Raw genomic sequence first — 20,896 nt, forward strand, 5'->3', positions numbered from 1 at the left:
AATTTATATTTATCAGCAATTACTTTCGTTTTCTTTTGAAAACGCGGTAATACATATAAACACAATAAATTTGAGAGGTTACTCATCACTTTAAAATAAAAAAAGATTAAATAATTCGGGGAGAATCGATTATCGTAGGGCATTGGATCAAACTTGAATATAGAACCGAGTTCTATACTTACATACAACTATACAAGGTATGCAACAAGAGCTCTCTTTTTTTCTTTCAAGAGCTCTCTTTTTTTCTTTCATATTCTTTAATCGGTTTTTCTAACGGGCACAAGCGCGGAATCTGTCTTTAGCTTTGATGAAATTTTTGTGTATGGAGGAGATTTATTGTTATTAATAAATATAAATCAATTAAAATAAATTAAAATTATCCTTTACAACAATGTTAAGTGGCATATATTCTCTATCTCTGTTTGATTTTGAATTTCAATCCTAATTCACAACTGATGATGCTAATGTTATTGGGTAACTAATAATTATAAATTTATAATAAAAATAATAGGATGACCTGTGTGGTCGTAGTTTAGTAGGATAAGTATATTATATCTAGTAGTTTAGTAGTTTAGCGGATATATAACACTATTTATTTATTTTTTAAAAATAGAATAAGATGTGATTATAGTTTATTAGGATAAGTAAATTATATTTGTAGTGGTTTAATAATTTAATAATCTAGCGGATATATGACACTATTTTTTTTTTAATAACCAAAATTGAAGGGTAGCGGCTGCGGGTTAACTACGATAAAAAAAAAAAATTGAGGGATAACCATTGAACCAAATTATAGTACATTTCGATTATTATATTATATAAATATAGTATACAGTATATATTACTTTTGCCTGTTCTAATACAAAGATGCCGGAGGTTGTAAACTTTACAAAATATCAGAGTTACGCCCCATATTCGAAAATGGCCAAGACGGTCAAAGCCAAGACACTGTAAACATCCAAGTACGAGTTAAAAATGAACCAAAATGAATAAGCTTAATGAGAGTCGAGGTTAAAATACTTGTCACTAAAAGATTAAGGGGCCGTTTAGTATGGGATATTTAACAAAGCTAAACTTATAGACTCATTCTCTTTATTTAGACTAGGTATTTGAACTTCCTTTCCCCCTTTTGTTTTTTTATTTCTATTATAATTTAAATCTTGGATCCAAAAAATAGATCAGTATGCAAAATTACTTTAAAATTTAAAAAATAATTTATAATTTAGTTATTATAAATTAAAAATAATTTTGATATAAATTTATATGTTAATTTATTAAAAAATTTAATGGTTCTATTAAATAATTAAATATGTTGGTTTATTATAATGCTAATATATTATATTGTTGTAATATAAATATATTTGACTATATTGAGATTACTTAATATTAAAAAATCAAAAAATAAATATAATTATGTAAATTTTCATTCCGTTTCCGGATTTGAACCAAATACATACAATAATTTTTGGTTATTACTTTTCTTTCTACTTCTTTCCCTTTCTTAATTCCATTCCGTTTCCTACACATGAATCAAACGCCCCCTAAATTAACATATTAAATTAAACACTACACAGATTGAATTCGGGAATTTTGAGTTGGAGTAAACCAAACACTATAAAATTTGAAGTCGAGAAGTTTTTTCCGACTAAGATCTTCTTCTTGAATTTTTACTAGCAAATAAAGAAGTAAGTAATTGAGAGAAAATATTTTCATTACAAAAATGAGATGAAAATTTTAAATATAAAATATGTAAAATTAAAATTTTATCAGCATTTACTTTAGTTTCTTTTGAAAACGAGGTAACACATGTAAATATAATAAATTTGAGAGTTTACTCTTGACTTTAAAATAAAAAAGATTAAATAATTTAGGGAGAATCCGTTATCGAAGGGCATTGGATCAAACTTGAACATAGAACCGAGTTCTATACTTACATACAACTATACAAGGTATGCAACAAGAGCTCTCTTTTTTTCTTTCATATTCTTTAATCGGCTTTTCTAACGGGCACAAGCGCAGAATCTGTCTTTAGCTTTGATTGAATTTTTGTGTATGGAGGAGATTTATTGTTATTAATAAATACAAACCAATTAAAATAAATTAAAATTATCCTTTACAACAATGTTAAGTGGGCATATATTCTCTATCTCTGTTTGATTTTGAATTTCAATCCTAATTCACAACTGATGATGCTAATGTTGTTGGGTAACTAATCAAATATATACTCCACCCCTTAAATTAAACTACTATAATCTTGGTTTTGTTGTTGGTGTAATGTAAGTAAAGGACTTGTCTTTGACCTCACTTATAATTTATATACTTACATACACCCCCCCTTTGAACAGGATCATCAAATTTATTCAGACTAAAGGCTCCTATTACATCATATTGCTTAATCAATGGAGGAGGCAGACCCATCTCAGTTATTGTTCCACTTAGAATCTATTCTCGATTCCGATCCTTTAATGTCAGTCCTCCTGCCATTCCTCCTTTTTCTGCATTTTTATTACCATCATATAATATGTGTTTGTGTTTATCTGCATTTAGACCAAGATGTATGTAGTAATGTCCCCACCCTATAAATTACAGCCGTCTTTTGGATTGAATTGTAATTTCTTGTCACTCCATAGCTATACAATTCTTGGGGTGCTTTTGTTACGATTTGAATTTTATTATTATATGTGAATTTCTTTGTATACACTATACACGATTTGGGAGAATGTGGTTTATTTTGTAATGTAGTTTCATGATAAATTGTAAACAATCGACTTATGATGTATAAATGAATACCCCAATTCTCATAAATTTAGGTGACCCTTTGTGATGTATTACAGGGTGCTACACCTCGACTTTTAGACCCTGTCTTGATTTACAATATATTCCTTACTAACTTTCCTCTTTTATACAGTAATGAAGTGGGGTTTATTCATCCATCTCAATTTCTTGCACTGGCTGAGGAAGCTAGTACTCTGGTATCTGCATCTCTTGAAACTGTTGCTCAGCCAGAGGATGAGCGTGTCAATAAAAAACTTTTGGAAGGAAATACTCCAGATATGGTTTTCTGGAATAGGGATCATAAGCTGGGTATATCAACTGAATTTCTTCTTCCATTATATAAAGCCGCCAAATATGCATTCATGGCTGCAGTGGGACAGTATAATAATGCAAAACTGTCCGGATTTCATGAGGAATCTGGAGATGCAAGTGTTTCAGGCCGCTCTTCCTCTTTCCAGAACTTTTGTGCAATCGACGTCATGAAGCATAGCAGGGCACTTTTGCTGCTTAGTTCTGATTTTGGCACTGCATGGAATTATAGGTTTCCTTTTTCATCTATGTATCATTCACGCCTTTGCTTTTGTTCTCCATATTATTGTACCATAGGTGACCTACTAATCACATATAATTTTTTTAATCCTGCTCTTCTTCTAGCCAATGTATATGTACTTATGGCTTTTGTTAGTTTCCTGACTCTAACACAGCTTTTCAAATGCATTATATTAATTTTCTTTTGAATTTGATACAAAGCACTTGAGTACTATTATAGTTTGAAGTCCACGCCTACGAGTATGCACTTCCTTGTCAAGTATATTTAAGATAGCATCACCTGAAGTAAAAAACTAATAAAATAATGGACATTTTGATCCTTCTACAGGAAGGAGATTTTTTTAAGTAGCACTTGGAAACATAGCTTGTAAGCTCAACGGGTGTACTTGATTTTTTTTTTTGCTTTTACCCAATATGTGATAGAATTGTTCTCAATTTCCGATAAAAGATCCACTCTTTCGTCATATATTTTTTTGATCATTTCAGGAAGCTAATGGTTTCAAAGGAGCCACATGTTGCTAACTTAATGGATGAACTTGGTTTCAGTAAGCTGGTTCTGTCATATTCACCAAAAAGTGAGTGTGCTTGGAGCCATAGGTAAAAACAATTATTTCTGTGAACCTGTTTATTCACCAAAAGGTGAAAGTGCTTTAGACAAAGTTAAAACTTTGAAGTTAAACTTTGGCTGCACAAGTGGTTCTATCCCTTGTGTTCGTCTAATCTTTGCTTCTGCTGGTGTTTGTGTATAATTGTTCTATACATGTCTTTAATATAATTATATCAAGGTTTTTTAATATAATATTTTGTTTATGCTACTTTTATGCATTGATGAAATGCATTTTTCTGTTGATGTTAATGATAAACAGGAGATGGGTGATCAAAATGATATCTGGAAAGTGTTTGAATCTGCAAGAGATTGTGGGGAAGGAATCTGATTTGGTGAAATTAATTGCAGAGGTTCAGTTCTCGTTTAGAAATTGAACCCAACTGATTGTCATTCTAAAATATATGGTACTGCAATTTTGAAATTTTACTTATGTTATATGTAAAAGGAGCCGTGGTACTATTTTGTTTGTTTAGATTACATTATTTGCTTCCTGCATATCTTAACAATGTTTGAAGGCTCTCTCAATAAAATGTATTCCATTTCCTAACCTCAGTTCACACAAGGAAGAAGAGTTGTTTTTCTTATAACATGTCCCCTCGGAGATGTAAACAGCAAAGGCAAGGCAGACTAAAATTATGCTACAAATAATTAATTTAAAAAAAAAAGAATTTGCACCGAGGGAGAAGAATTTGTGAGATATCAAAAAGCCTAATAACTCTAGAAGATTCAAGCTCACTGATTTTTTGAAAAGTCAAGGTTGCTGACAATATATGGTGTAATATTCTAAATATGTGTTCCATGTCTTGCAGAAGTCAAAAATGAATTATCGCGCATGGAATCATCGTTGCTGGTTAGTGTCCTACATGTCAAGTGGGCAGGTCAGTTTCTAAATTTTCTCGGATTGGCATTCCAAAGAATATGGAATATAGAATGCAAATTGTTTAGGAATTGGCTTTTATATCTATTTTCAATGGTGTCCTGACCTCTGGACATGTACTTAACTCGTAGGCCATGATTGTTAACTAACATTATAATCCTCGGACAATAAACAATTTGCTCTCATTTACATAATCCTTTAGCATAATCTGTTGGAATATTTCCCATCCCTTTTTAGTTCATCCGAGGAAGGGAAATGCTAAACCTGCTAAACAAACATAGCGTCTGTATTAATGTTTTTATATTTATTTTTCTGGTTCTGACCATAATCTAAGTCTCTAATGCTACGTAGATGAGTCCATACTCTGAATATTGGAGTAGTCTTTGTAGTTTATTGACGTAATTCTTGTTTTCTAATTGATCTAAATATATATCAGGTTATATATGAGATAATCAGTAGCCGAGATTGGGCAGGATTGAACGTAGCTGACAACTCTTGTTTTCACTATCGCTCGGTGAGTTTTTTCTTCCTATGTATCTAAAAGTTCTTTAAAAAGCCCGAGTTTCTTCCTATGTATCTAAAAGTTCTTTAAAAAGCCCGAGTAAATTACGTTGGATTTCTTCGGAAAGCAACACAGATAGGCATGAATTACTTTATACAGTTTCATTGGATGAGGTCGATATAATCCGGAGTTCCTTTTATAATTTATAATAAAACTTAATTTCTTAGAGGCGATTAATAATTATATTTTACAATTTTGTGCAATAATTAACTGTTAATAATGTATCTTAAATTCTTATCAAGTTTGCTATCTTATCCTGTATGCTAATTGATATATACCAAATTTTCCTGTATTACTATTTACCCATTTTTGTACCGTTTCAAAGAAAATATTAGGAATGTATTCAAGAATGCAACTTCTATCCCCCTAATATGGTGTATATTAATCAAGACATAGATTGTACAAAAAATTGTTTTACATACTAAAGGTGTTCAGAGACCAAGAAATGAAAAATGAATCATTATAAAATTGTTATAAATACTCATGGTGATAAACTATTGATTGATGATGAATCAAAAGCTAACATTTGTATCTGGCAGCGACTAATGCTTAGGATGTTCAAGGGTTCGCAGACTAAGCAAGGTCCAAAAACAATCTCTAGTCATGATGCAGAATATTTTAAAATTTATAAGGTATTATACTTAGTTTTAAATCTTATTCTTTGTTTTGCTTTTTGTTAGTCAAATGCCATTAAGTCTAGACATATGTTACCTTTTTTTTATTTGCTCCAAATTAGAGAATAATTTTACTATTCTTAAATACCCTCCCCCCTTTGGCTTCTATGCTAAAAAGAGAAAGAAGTTATAATATGAAGAAAAAACATTCAGTAGTTTGAGATAGAAGCAATCCATATATTTTTACTCCAAGTTTGTCACCTACCTATCAATCTCTTGCTTTAGGAGGTGTTCTCAAGATCTACTGTGAATGTTGTAGATTTTTTTGAGCATAATTTAGGGTCTTGGTGTAGCTTTTATTTCCCTTACTCCATAGTGGCACACCCCAAACCCGGTAGTGGCACAATGGGAAGCACGGGTACATGGGTGGGAGGTGCGGGGATACGGGAAATCGGAAAATTCTAAAGATGAGAATTCGGGTGCGGGGGGATACGACAAATAATAAAAAATATATATTACACATATAAAAAATAATTATTTAGCAAAAGCAAAAAGTGCATTCTATTTAAACAAAATAAAAGACATCAAATACATAAGTTCATCATACTTAAGTTTTAGCAACTTAAAGACATAATATTAATTTCAACTAAGCATCATCATCTTCATAGATCATGGCTTTCATTCCGGGCTAATCGAAAGAAAGACTGGTTATCTCAAGCTCTTCGACGCTATCAAGTGGATCAAAGTGATCACAACCAAAATCTCACTACTTTGTCTCTCTCCTTTCAAGTAATTGTCACTCTTTCTGAAAAATAGTCTAAGATTGGTGTGCGCATAAACTAAATCCTCTACCCAAGTTTACCCAAGTTGGTAGTATCTTATTCCTTTTAACCGAATGAATAAAGCAATAAGTATTTCAATTTCTCTCGCAACAAGAAGAAGAGCAAGGCTGCCCTGATAGCTTCAAAGCTTTTTTTTTTGAATATTTGGAGCTGAAGCTACATGAACAAGCCACCACATCTTTGGATCCATAGTGCATCTATCTTCAATAGAGTCGGCAGTACCAAATGTATCTATGTCCTGAAAATTGAGCATACTCAATACTTACAACTTTTCTTGCCCCCCATCTGGAAAATATCTTTTGATGCATTTGTTTCTTTCTTGAGATAACTCAAAATCTTGAAGAGGAGGGAGACAATTTTGTGCTCCACTAAGTCATTCATGACTGTAATATCTACACTAATTAAATAATATCCATCAATAAAGAAGCCTGGATTTGGTGAAAGGATAAACTAGAAAATAATGTTTAGAGGTCATAAGTTTACCTTGGATTAAGTGAATTCGCAAGAATGAATTAGTGAACTCTTCTTCCAACTAGCAATGAAAATTATATGAAATACACCATAAAATGTAGAATCTTCAAAGGGATTTTTCTCCTCAATGCCTATGTATGATATTCTTCACTTTCTCAATCATATAATCCCATATTTCATAAACCAAGTGGAGTGAAGTGACGGCTAGTCTGTATCAGAGAAACGAATCATATCATACATAATGATGTAGGACCGTTCATCATCACATGATATGATCAACTTTATCCCACCAATATTCATTAAGTGTCGTTATCCTCTCATGATATGAGCTATCGGGAGATCATACTCAGGGCAAGTACTCCGCTCCTCACAAAATACCAATCTTTCAAGAGCACGTTTGAGTTGTTTAAACCTCCTAAGCATGATAATGACATGTGCAAATCTTGTTTTAGCAACACAAAGAAGTTTCAAGAGAGCAGAAAGGTTGAACATTGTGTCAACCATGTTGTGATTAAGAATGAAGTTCTTAATCAATATTGCTGCATCAGCCACCTCTGTGATCTAATGGCACTCATCATACACCTCTCTATTGGACACAATATTCTTGACATTACAAATATTCTTTAGTGCCAAATTAGGAATATGCACCACAAATGGAATCAAAATATAGGTGAAAATGATTCCTAAGTGATCGTGCCTAATAATAAACTCTTGATTAAGATAGGAGAAACATGGATAACTATGCATATGGTGTACAAATCATACAATGGTGATTTTTTTACTCTCATACATGCCGCATTGCAAACTAGAGCATTGTTAGTGATAATTTGAACCACATTTTGAGGTCCCACCTCCATGACCGCTTCTTGCATCAAGGTAGCAAGGTAAAATTTAGCTTTGTTTTTGCCTTTATAATTGACCGCAAGAACATAAGACCATTCTCTATAATCTCCATAAAATTTTAATGGTCTTCTTTGAGTATCACTCCATCCATCGGATATTATGCTCACACCTTTCACCTTCCAAGTGGTCTTGATTGATTCCAATAACCTTTAAACGTTAGCCGTTTCTTTTACAAAAATGTTGTGCGAAAAGTATTATAAGTGGGAGGAATATAGCTTGGAAGCCATTGTATATTACTTGATGTGATGAGGATTTCTAGCAAAATAATGGCAAGCATCGGGAGTAAAATGCTCTTGCAATCTCACTATTCAATTGTGTTCTCAAGTCCATATTGTATGCTTTTTGAATATGATTGTTCTTGTCATTGCCTTCCTTTTTTCTCCTATTTATCTTATGAACTCCTCCTCAAGCACTGCACTACGACATGATTGAATTTGAGGTTGAGTTGAAGGAGGTAGTGAAATTTCAATTGATCTCCTCCTCTCTTCCTGCTCTGCCAATTCTCTTTACATCTCACTTAAAATTTCGGGACTGATTCAAGTAGTAAAATTTGGTATCCTCCTCCCTTACGCCTCATGAAATGAGTGAGTTTGAATTGTTTTTTTTATTTAAGAGAGAGGAGACCAAATTTTAGTGTCAAATTCACTGCCGAAATTTTGAGTGAGATGCAAAGAGAGTTTGCGGAGGAGAAATGGAGGAGACCAATTGAAATTCAACTAGCTTATTCAACTCGAACTCAATCATGTAGTAGTGCTTTGAGGAGAAGTTCATAAGATACAAGTAGAAGAACCAGAAAAGAAGGCAAGTGACAAGAACAATTCGATTCAAAAATCATATAATCCGGACCTGAGAACACAACTGGATAGTGAGATTGCAAGAGCATATTACTCCGGGGGCTTGCCATTTCATTTTGCTAGAAATCCTCATCAGATCAAGTCGTATTCATTGACTTTCGAGTTCAACCTTTCAAGCTATGTTCCTTCCACTTACGCGCACAACATTGTTGCAAAAGAAAGGGCTAATGTTAAAAGGTTATTGGAACCAATCAAAAAAAAATGTGTGAGCATAGTTTCCGATGGATGGAGTGATACTCAAAAAAGACCATTAATTAATTTTATGGCCATTACATAGAATAGTCCTATGTTCTTGGAAGCGGTCAATTGGGAAGGTGAAAACAAAGCTAAATTTCACCTTGATGCGGGAGGTGATCATGGAAGTGGGACCTCAAAATGTGGTTGAAGTTATCACTAACAATGCTCCAGTTTGCAAGGGCATGAGAGTAAAAACATTACATTGTTTTATGATTTGTCCACCATATGCATATTTATCTATGTTTCTCTATCCTAAGCATGAGTTTATATTAGCTATGATCATTTCCTCCTAATTTTGGACTCAATGTATTTTGCATATTCTTAATTTGGCACTAAAATGTTAAAACAGAGAGGCTAGACTCACTTCTTCTTTAATAATATCATAACTCAGACCAAGGTCTGCCTCCACAGTGTGATTATATGCTAGGTCCAAGACAATCTTCCGCCATGTAGACAATGTCACGCCCTCTGCCTTCGTTAAGTAACTCATAAGAATATTTATCAAATCTCGCTTTATTATCCTAATCAAACAATAAAATATGATCATTTTATATTTAATATAGCGAAACGAACTAAAATCTTGTTTATGCTATTACGAGATTTTACAAGTTTAAAAATCTTATTTATCCAGTATTTGGAGTTGAGACGTTTATACATATCCTTATACACCTTAATTTTAACTTCCGCAATTGTACGGAATTTTAAATATTTTTTATTTAAATATTTCTTTATTTCAGGTCCTATCTATCCCTCTTCAGTTCATATGGCATTAGCTCCCTAAAACATTTCTTCCCCTCTGTATATTTCTTCTTTTAATTAATCTCTACTAATTCATATAAATTTTTATCGGTTTACCTTTTATTTTTCATTTAGGATCGATAAAATTTAAAGGAATATGTTAGATTCAGAGCCGTATTTTTATTTTCAGAGCCAATATATTGTAAAAAGACTATATTCAAATTAATTTTTCCTGAGATTGTTGATGAGAATGCAGAGAGGGCAATTTAGTCTTTTTACAACTTATTTGCTTTGAAACTTAAAAACCAGCCCTCAATTTAATATTTTCCTATTTAAATTGTGTAATTCTATAGTTAAATTTGTTTAAGCGGGAGGACTTTAGTTTTCTTTTAAACCATGGTTGTCACGTCGATGAGTCGAGGTGAGTCGACGGACCTCCCGTTAGTCGACTAGTCGACTAGTCGTTGACTAGTCATAGACTAGGCGATAAAACTAATATATTATTATAAATTAAAAATAGAATATATATATTTATACACACACATATATATATTATGTATTTTAGATTTCTAAGTTCTTGGTTCTAAGTTCCAACTCATTCCACAATGTTTTATTTCAGATTCTAAGGAATTAAGAATCCGACACTTCGAGAGAATGATGAAAAAGCTAGAAGAGTTAACAAATAACAACAAAGAAAAGTACTTGCAATCATCTAACAGTTTAGTACAACAAAGAAAAGTACTTGCAATCAAGTGAAATATGTAACAATTGATCAATAACAATTGTCCAATACAACTGTGATGTAATGTGGTAGTGCAACATGCAATAAAAATTGTGCAGAAAAAATATATAAATTGAGCAGCTTGACTAGTCGACCGATTAGTCGACCGCTTAGTCGACTAGTCGACCGATTAGTCGACCAGTCGACCGAAATATCGACATTCAGCTAGTCGACATGTTGAGTCGACATCCAATCACCGCTTAGTCGACTAGTCGCCGACTAGTCGCGACTAGTCGACCGACATGACAACCATGTTTTAAACTAAAACAGAAAAATTCCCCCATAAAATGTTCCTCATGCCGTGCTGAAATAAATATACATTCAAGCGGATCAAGAGACACAATTCAAGCAAAGCTAACCTAACAATTCTTAAACTGAATTAATCTCTTAAATTACACAACACAAATCCATAAACACACATTTTCCATGGCAGAATGGTGTAATCTTCCTCGAGAACTTCTAGACCTCATATCCAAACACCTCGATTCCTCCATTGATCTCCACCGTTTCCGGTCTGTTTGCACATCTTGGCGCTCATCTCTCCGTCCCCACAATCCATCATCTCCTTCACGTTTCCCTGTTCTCCCCAACAATGGCATCTCTGATAGGACATGGGGTTTTTATCTTTTTGAATCCATCTTTTTCATTCAGTTGCCACCAACCCTTTTCAATTCTCAATAATTCCCTTCATGGGTCATCAAGATTGATCAAGATAATCCCCAAAAATGTCATCTTTTGAACCCCCTTTATGATTTGTCCACCATATGTATATATTTATTTATGTTTATCTTATCCTAAGCAGAGTTTATATATTTGTCATATTTTGAACCCCCTTTATGATTTGTCCACCATATGTATATTTATCTATGTTTCTCTTATCCTAAGCATGAGTTTATATATTAGCTATGATCATTTCCTCCTAATTTTGGACTCAATGTATTTTGCATACTCTTAATTTAGCACTAAAGAATAATATTTGTGATGCTAAGAATAGAGAGTCAAACAGAGATGCTAGACTCACTTCTTCTATAATATTTTTATGAGAGTAAAAACATTACATTGTTTTATGATTTGTCCACCATATGCATATTTATCTATGTTTCTTTTATCCTAAGCATGAGTTTATATTAGCTATGATCATTTCCTCCTAATTTTGGACTCGATGTATTTTGCATACTCTTAATTTGGCACTAAGGAATATTTGTGATGCTAAGAATAGAGAGTCAAACAGAGAGGTGTATGATGAGTGTCAATGGATTACAGAGGTGGTTGATGCAGATTCTTACTCACAACATGGTCAACACAATGTTCAACCTTTTTGCTTCCTTGAAACTTCTTTGTATCACCGAAACAAGATTTGCATCCGTCACTATCATGCTTATGAGTTTTGAACTACTCAAGCATGTTCTTGAAAGATTGGTAATTTGTGAGGAGTTGAGTGCTTGCCCTGAGTATGATCTCCCGATAGCTCAAATCATGAGGATAATGATACTTGATGAATATTGGTGGGATAAGGTTGATTATATTCTTGAGTTCACAGACAGAGCTCCTATATGATGAGGAATGGTCATGCATCAGTGTGTATGATATGCTTCATTTCTCTAATACATACTAGCTTTCACTCTACTTGGTTTTTGACATATGGGATGATATGATTGAGAAAGTGAAGAATAGAAATTATAGGCATTGAGAAGAAAGAGCCCTTTGAAGATTTTGCAATTTATGATGTAGTTTATGCAATTCTCAATACTAGATAGACTAAGAGTTCTTCACCAATTTATTGCCTTGCACATTCACTCAATCTAAGGTTAAACATATGAATTCTAAATAGGGTTAAATATCAAAATGATCACTTAGTTGGAGGCCATATATCAGTTTATTTCTCAAATTTAACGGGAATCATTTGAATCATTAAAATCATAATAAATATCAAACAGATACCCAAAATATGTGTTCGAGAATTAAAAGTTACTTTTATGAAGTTTTATAGATTTTTCTTGAATACTATTACAACCAAATGAAAATATATAAATTTCTAGTATTATAGAAGCTATAGTGAGATTTTTAAAAATAATTTATTAATTATTTTTATTTAATTAAAAAAATGATTACTAAATTAAAAATAATTAGTTGACAAATTTTTAAAAATATCACTATATTATCAAAAATACCAGAATTCATAGATGTTCATTTGGTTGTAGTAGGATTCATGGAAAATGTATAGAACTTCATAAAAATAATATTAATTCTTCAACATATATTTTGAGGTATCTGTTTGACATTTATTATAAATTTAGTTATTCAACCGATACCCCGTTAAGTTTGATGATTAAACTGATATATGGGTTTTAATTGAGTGACCACATTGATATTTAACCCATTCTAAATATCATTTAGAAACATAATACCAAATCCATGCTTCATTTATTGATGTATATTTTTTGTATAGTGTAGTTGTGAGGGATGGATGCGGACTTTGAAACTCACCCGGGCTAAAAAATTTACCAACACGTAGCTGTAACAAAAACAAATTTCTTTTTTACTTTTTTTTTTTGTCAGAACAATTTTTTTTCTAGGTATTTATTGTAATTTTTTACAAGCATTTTCGTAAATGAAATGAAATATAACTAAAGTAGGATGAACAATAAACTTAGATTAAATCCAAGTGTTGGTGGGTATCAGTCATTGATGGCTTGGTGGATATCAAAATCGTCTTCCTCCTTATCGAACTATCTCAAGAAAGAAACAAATGCATTAAAAGATATATTAAGATGGGGAGGCAAGAAAAGCTGTAAGTATTGAGTGTGCTCGATTTTCGGATAATATGGATACCTTTGGTACTGCCGACTCTATTGAAGATTGAGGCACTATGGATCCAGAGATGTGATGGTTTGTTCATGGAGCTTCAGCTCCAAATATTCAAAAAATAGCTTTGAAGGTATTAGACGACCTTGTTTATTTTCTTGTTGTGAGAGAATTGGAGTACTTATTCCTTTATTCATTCAGTTAGAAGGAATAAGATACTACCAACTTGGGCGGATGACTTAGTTTATGTGTACACGAATCTTCGACTCCTTTCTAGAAAGAGTGAAAATTACTTGAAAGAAGAGACAAAATTGTGGGATGTTCATGGTGATCACTTTGATCCACTTGAGTTTGAGATAGCTAGTCTTTCTCTTTATGAGCCCGAGACGGAAGCCATGATTTATCGATGTTTAGTTGAACTTAATATTATATCTTTAATTTGCGAACTGAAGTATGATGAACTTATGTATTTGATGTCTTTTATTATTTAATTAGAATGCACTTTCTTGCTTCTGACAAAAAAAAGAATGCACTTCTTGCTTTTGCTAAATAATTATTATATATACAGAGGTTCATGATCTAATAGAAACAAGATTAAAATAGAAACTAGAAAGCGAAGCCCAGCCCAAGCAAAATATTATATTCGACCCAGTTAGCTAGCAAATTCAGTTCCATTCACCAACTCTGAACACAATTAGCTCCAACCACCATTATCTCCGGCCACTATTAATTCTGGTCACCACTTCGAACACCTTTAGTTCCGGTAATTATTTTTTTCTTCCTCTTAAAACTCTACCATTCTAATCTACACTTATAATAACTAACAACCACCACCATTTTTCAATTAAAATCACGAGATCTGAAATTTGAACTTGATATATGAACATAAATACCAATCCGTATGACACCAGTCATCAGATCTATACTTCAATCACTAATTTGTATGACGGCAATTACTGATTTATATCACATTAACCATCCACTTATATTATAAAATTCACCCAATAATATATACGATACATACATACATACATGTATATATATATATATAAAGTCAGAGGTTTCACAATGATTACTCTGTGTAGAGAGAGGCGGGGAAGACAAGTTTTTTAGCTCTACATCTGTAATGTACACAACTGTTTGAAATGCATAAAATTTTACACCTTTTTAAATCACTCTCTTGGAAATGTGGATTGTAGGAAGAGCTCGATTGGAATGAGATGTTGATAAAACGCTACACCGGGAGAGAGGTATAAATGACCAAAACTTATTGAGTACTCGCTGACCGATTTTTGAAAGTTTATTAGCATTGTGCAACTGTGTAATTTTGCACTTTTTTCTAGACCAATAGTAAATGTGAATATTAATATTAGTTTGTACCAGCATAAAAACTAAGGATAGAGATTTGGTCATTGGTAGTATGCTAAATAATATACTTTTTAGGACACTGTCACTTGTTTTAGTAATTTCCTTTTGGCAGGCACTATGGCTTTACCGCCGTTTCCTTGCCTTATATTGGATCAATCAGTTTGTGGCCGATGTTGCTGATGCATTGCCGCATTCCAATCTGACACCCATAAGCACTAGTGAGATAAAGACCTTTCTAGATAATGAGTTACAACTATTCTACTCATGCCAAGTGTTTTCTATCAACGACTTTGATGATTACCGGGCGCAGGCTACCTTTTCTTCTACTTACATGTTGTGGATCACCCGGGTAATTACATTAACAATACATTTATTGGTGTACACCATTACATTCTCTGCGTATTTTGACTTTAATGTTCGTTTGTCTCGTTCTTTGCAGCATTTCTCTAAGTATCCTGGAATTGAGCCAATATTGGAACTAAGACCGAGAGACCTACGGGAAGTGCTAGAAAAGAATTGCCCTGAGAGGAGCTGTCTTTGGAATTCCTTCAGGACTCCATAATTACGAATGTAACTGCTCATAGCCACCTATCTGAAAGTTATATAACTTGATGTGTTCGTGAAACAGGACCACATGATTTATATAGTGCATGTGTACATAAAAAACAGATGTGATATTGCTGTTTAGTCGGTCCATATCTTGTTCACAAATAGCACAGAAATCTGAAAGGCCTGGTTTGTATTTTTTATTAATTTTTTTTTATGGAAAATAATATATATCTATCCCCCAACTCTATAGTTTCACAAGCAGGTCCTGTAGGGTAATGCATTAGTACCTCTAACCATCAAATGGTTAAGAGAATGATGTGCTATTAGTTGGGTACCACATCAATATTTATTGCTTAGCTGTATTTGCACTTCTTTTTATGTGTAGTTTAAGGTAAAATTACTTTTTATTGTAGCAACTTCTATTACCTAGGACAGAGTTTAGATAGTAGAAAGTAGTTGATAGAAAAAGACAACTTACAGAGTTACAGGGTAAGGTGATTTATAAAGTTAATGTTCCTTCTGCAACACTGCCCTACTAAAGACAGTAGTTTGGTTATGGGCTATGTAATTACTTCAACTCCACTCTTCATGGGAAAAACATAAAGGAGAAATACTGTATTGTGACTGAAGTAAGATGGGAAGCTTTAGGACGAAGCAATGATCCTGATTTTCACCGTAAAATCATACAGCAGTTTAGTTTGCCTGGCGATAGTGTTGCATAGAAGTTTGGTGTCGATGCACCACACAGATAAGATGTTGATTTTCTAAAGAAGAGTAAAACATTCTTAACTCAATGTAGTGCTAATGCACAAGCTTAATGAGTTTTTTGAATTCAAGTAGGCTCTTTCCTGAGCTGGAACTGTATTTCCTTGGATCCGAGACAGATACACCATAATAAGTGACACCTTATGCGCTCGCCATCAAAGTCATTGCCATCTAAGATACACCTTACGAGCTGGTGTATCTTTTTTCTTTCTAGTTTAGTTACTTGTCCAGTTGTCCTTACTTTGAATGGTAGTTGTAGTTAGTGAAGTTCAGTTGATTTTTTTATATACAGATCGTGTAAGGACAGTAACTACATTTTAATTAATGATATATAAGCATGAACACCAGATTGTTTCTTTTGCAAAGAAATGAGTTGAAGCAACTGCTACTGCACAACTTTGATAAATTTGGGTTCCGATTCTCGACATAATAAAGATAACGTATTCTCAATTTTGATAATTTAGTAAAAGGTTTTTAAAATCGAAATTAATTATAGATAAAGATTTTTGTGTACAGCAGTATAAACAGATACCGATAAGCATGCAGCAAGTGGCAGAGACTATATAGACTATAGAGTCTTATCTAGTTAGTTTTAATAAAAATAACAATTGTATACACATGTCAGTTGTAATATGAAAGAGGACGACATATCACGGAGACGCAAAACAGTGCTTCTTTTCCATTGTAGGTTCCACTTCCAACTCACAATGCTAAACTGTTGTTCTCACAGTCCCCTCAATTTTTTATACAGGAGCACAGATATTCGGTACATATTTTAATACTCTTATTAAATATAGTTGCATAAATTTTGTAATTTTTTTTTTAAATGAAAATATAATATTCAAATTTTTATTCAAAAAAATAAAATTTTAAAAATAAATTCTGAAACTAAATTTTATAATTGTCTTAAAATACGTGTCAAATATATAAAAAAATATAAAAAAATAAGGGGGACGGAGGTAATAATATTTATGGGGTCTGGTCCCTGGTTTGCCACAGACGTCTTATACAATAATCAGCTTCGAAGTCCTTATACAATAAATAGCTTTTAAGTGTTTGGATAAAAGATTATAACCGAGATCTTATACAATAAACAACTTCTAAGTCCTTGAATAAAAGATTAGAACAGTCGATTTTAAAAGAAAATCCTACCAATCCTTGACATTGTTCGCGGTGCCTAAAACTTTTTTAAATGTACGGCCGACAATGTCACCTTTTGTTAGGATTAATGTAACATAAGATCATCTGGCCCACATTCTTGCATTTTTTTTATAAATATTTATATATTTCTTATATTAAAATGTTATTTTATGTTATTTATTTATTTATTTTTGAAAAGTAAAATTAATTTTTCAAAACTATTCAAATAAAATTTCTGTGTACAGTATCTTCAAATTATACCAAGATATTTGAGATTTAATCATTTTTAATTATTGTATCTTCAAATTTTATTTTATTTTACCTAACGGTATACAAAAAATTGAAATTAAAGTAATCGCTTTTAAAACTGTGATTATATTTCGCCATTTTGAATTTATTTGATTAAGGACAAGATAGTTTTATACAATTTTAAGCAGCAAATTTTTATTTAAATTTCATTAATTATAAAAATATTAATATACACTACTATTACAAATAATAATACAAATTATTTTGTAAAATTTTATTTGCAATGAGCGTTATCAAATTTTTATGTGCACTCTTTTTAAATTTTAGCAAAAAACTTGAGGTGTGATTTGTTTAAAAAAATTAACTTTATTTCTCTTAAATAAATAAATAGAACAAAATTATATTTTACTTGAGGTGTGATTTGTTAAAAAAAAAATTAACTTTGTTACTCTTAAATAAATAAATAAGTAAATAAATTGGATAAAATTATATTTTAAATGTAATAAACAAAATAACAAATTAGATAAAAAGATGTGAACCAGATGATCACACGTTGCATTAACCCTAACAACCGCTTGATCGCATGTTACATTAACCCTAACAACGGCTAACATTGTTAGCATACGTTTATAAAAATTTTAGGCACCGCAGATATTGTTGTGCAAAACATATCTGGACTTTAACAAGATTAAGTAAAATTGACAACCCTAAATAATTTATATTGTAATCTTAGTTTGCATTTTGTATTGTAACATTAAAGTCTCTAAAAATGTCAAAAAGCAGACTTGAGTCTTTTTCTTTTAGACATTATCAAGCTTAAGAATTCTATCTGGAAGAAGATCAAGAAGATCATGCCTCAGAAGAATTATGAAGAAGTTTGGAGTTGAATAAATCTGTTTTGGGAAAAATATTCTAAGTCAAGATCTCTACAAGTCACAAATTTAATGTTATAGAGAAGTCATTCGAGAACTCCAGAATGACTTATAGAGAACTCAGGAAAGCTACTAGAGAACTCAGAGATATCGACAAGTCAAATTGAAGACATGAAGATTGGAGATATCGATAAGTCATTTCTTCATTAGAGAACTCAGAGTTATCGACAAGTCAACATTCATTAGAGAAATCTGATTTATCGATAAGTCAAATTCCACTAGAGAACTCAGAGATATCGATAAGTCAAAACTCACTAGAGAACTCTGAGTTATCGACAAGTCAAATTTGACTAGAGAACTCTGAGTTATCGACAAGTCAATAAGCCACTAGAGAACTCAGAAAAATCGATAAGTCAAAGTGAAGATATGAAGACCAGAGATCTCGACAAGTCAAATTCTCTTATAGAGAACTCAGAGACCTCTACAAGTCAAATTTACTATGGAGTATTAGAGATCTTGATAAGCCAATATACTTATCGAGATATCAAGTTCTCTATAGGCCAAACTGGAGATCCCGAGGTAAAATCTCAAAGTACAAAGTGCATAGCAGTTCAATATCCAAGATTAATAATTAACAAATAATCCAACCAGCTGGATTGACAAGTCTACAAAAAGCAGCTTGAAGAGTGTGCAAGATTAAGGGTGAAGATTAACTGACAGAGGAAGATTAAAGTTAACACAGGATGTAAAGATATGCTAAGCCAGAAATGGAAGATAAGCTTTTTCTAAAATGGAAATGACAAGTGACACTTTACTAAAATTAATAGCATGTCTTATTATACACTATGTAAACCAGCAGTTAACTAAATTATAAAGTTAATACCGGTCATTTGTTAGAAGTAACAATTTAGATCAGGAACTCTTGTACTCTCTCAAGAAAGAAGCTAAGCTCTTTATCAATAAAGAGCCTAGAAATTTCGAGCAAAACATTCTTAATTTTAATATAAAATTAAGTGAGTTCTGAAAGATCTGTGTTCTTTATTATTGCATGTTTAATTTTTGCATTAACACATTTCACTACAAGATTTGATTTACTTTGTTCACAACCATAAAGACTTCAAGAAAATATTAAAAACATAAAAACACATTTACCCCCTGTGTGTAATTTATTACCTACAAGTGGTATCAGAGCAAAATCTGAAAGTAAACAGATTCAAGATCTTGGAAGAATGATTACACAGAAGATCAGTAGCATCAAAATTCCTACCTTTGACAAAGCTTACTACACTCTTTGGAAAAAGAAAATGTTATTTTTTATCAGGATGGCCAATCCACTCTATATTCAGATTCTAAAAAATGGGCCCTTCACTTTTATGGTTAGAGTTGAGGAATCTACAGACGGTGATATGGTTATTCCAACTCATTATGCTCCAAAAGACCATTCTGAGTACTCTGAGACTGAGAAAGAAAAAGTCTCCCTGTATAGTGGCTTGCAGCTGATATTGATAGAATCACTTGACAATGTAATGTACAACAACATTGTCAATTGTGACACTGCCAAGCATATCTGGGAAAAGATTGAAATACTCTGTGAGGGAACTGAGGAAGTTAGATCTAATCAAAGAAGGATACTGATTTCACAATATGAGGGTTTCATCGCCAAGCCAAAAAAAAAGTATCACTAATATGTTTGAAAGGTTCAATAAGCTGATAAATGACTTGCAGCTCCATGACAAATACTATAAAGCTGGAGAAGTGAATCTGAAATTTTTGCTTACACTTCCTGACCTTTTGGAGCAGAAAATTTCTGCAATCAGAGAAGGGAGAGATCTAAGCAGGATAACACTGGAAATTCTTTATGAAATCTTAAAAACATATGAATTTGAAATGATTCAAAGAAAATCATTAAGAGTTGGTCAAGGGCATGTTGTAGATGGTTCAAGTGCTCTAATTGTCAATGAAAGCCAGACCTCTAATGATGAGCCAAGATCCCAAACTCCAGTTGCCTCAACAAGTGAGTAAAGAACAAATGATTCACAAGAACAAGTCATTCTGTAATTGGAAGACGATGATTTCTATACCTTGGATGAACTTGATGAGCTTGATCAATCAATGGCCTATCTGGAAAGAAAGTTCTCTAACATTAGAGTAAAGAAGCCAAGATTATTCAAGGGTAAAGGACAATCATTCAACAAAGACAACAACTGGAAAGGAAAAGGGAAGTACACATCTGATAGCAAAAATTGTTACAAAACTGGATCTGTTGACAGATCAAAGATAAGGTGCTTCAATTGTGATGAACTAGGCCATTTTACTACAGAATACAGGAAACCCAAGA

General features: G+C 32.4%; 1 protein-coding gene across 4 annotated transcripts; it reads left to right on the plus strand.

Annotated features, from left to right (window-relative positions):
* The first annotated feature begins 2,186 nt into the window (after nucleotides 1-2,186).
* On the plus strand, nucleotides 2,187-15,774 carry LOC141668872 (uncharacterized). 4 transcript variants are annotated; one of them, XM_074475911.1, is made up of 12 exons: nucleotides 2,187-2,205; nucleotides 2,346-2,467; nucleotides 2,909-3,316; nucleotides 3,653-3,691; nucleotides 3,811-3,921; nucleotides 4,191-4,281; nucleotides 4,741-4,809; nucleotides 5,245-5,322; nucleotides 5,910-6,002; nucleotides 14,815-14,865; nucleotides 15,096-15,332; nucleotides 15,423-15,774. In XM_074475911.1, the coding sequence occupies exons 2-12, from the start codon at nucleotides 2,400-2,402 to the stop codon at nucleotides 15,543-15,545; spliced, it is 1,368 nt and encodes a 455-aa protein (XP_074332012.1). In that variant the 5' UTR covers nucleotides 2,187-2,205; nucleotides 2,346-2,399; the 3' UTR covers nucleotides 15,546-15,774. The 4 variants fall into 4 exon arrangements, with proteins under 4 accessions (XP_074332012.1, XP_074332014.1, XP_074332015.1 ...); XM_074475913.1 differs by lacking the exons at nucleotides 2,187-2,205; nucleotides 14,815-14,865 and having other exon boundaries at nucleotides 2,269-2,467; XM_074475914.1 differs by lacking the exons at nucleotides 2,187-2,205; nucleotides 5,910-6,002 and having other exon boundaries at nucleotides 2,269-2,467.
* The last annotated feature ends 5,122 nt before the right edge of the window (nucleotides 15,775-20,896 follow it).

Source organism: Apium graveolens, chromosome 6 (genome assembly GCF_009905375.1).
Source record: "Apium graveolens cultivar Ventura chromosome 6, ASM990537v1, whole genome shotgun sequence".
Classification (NCBI taxonomy): domain Eukaryota; kingdom Viridiplantae; phylum Streptophyta; class Magnoliopsida; order Apiales; family Apiaceae; genus Apium; species Apium graveolens.

Coding starts and splice junctions, on each gene's coding strand:
- LOC141668872 (XM_074475911.1), top strand. CDS start 2,400: ATGGAGGAGGCAGACCCATCTCAGTTATTGTTCCACTTAGAATCTATT. Junction 6,003..14,814: donor AATATTTTAAAATTTATAAG/GTATTATACTTA, acceptor TGTGGATTGTAG/GAAGAGCTCGATTGGAATGA. Junction 14,866..15,095: donor AACGCTACACCGGGAGAGAG/GTATAAATGACC, acceptor TCCTTTTGGCAG/GCACTATGGCTTTACCGCCG.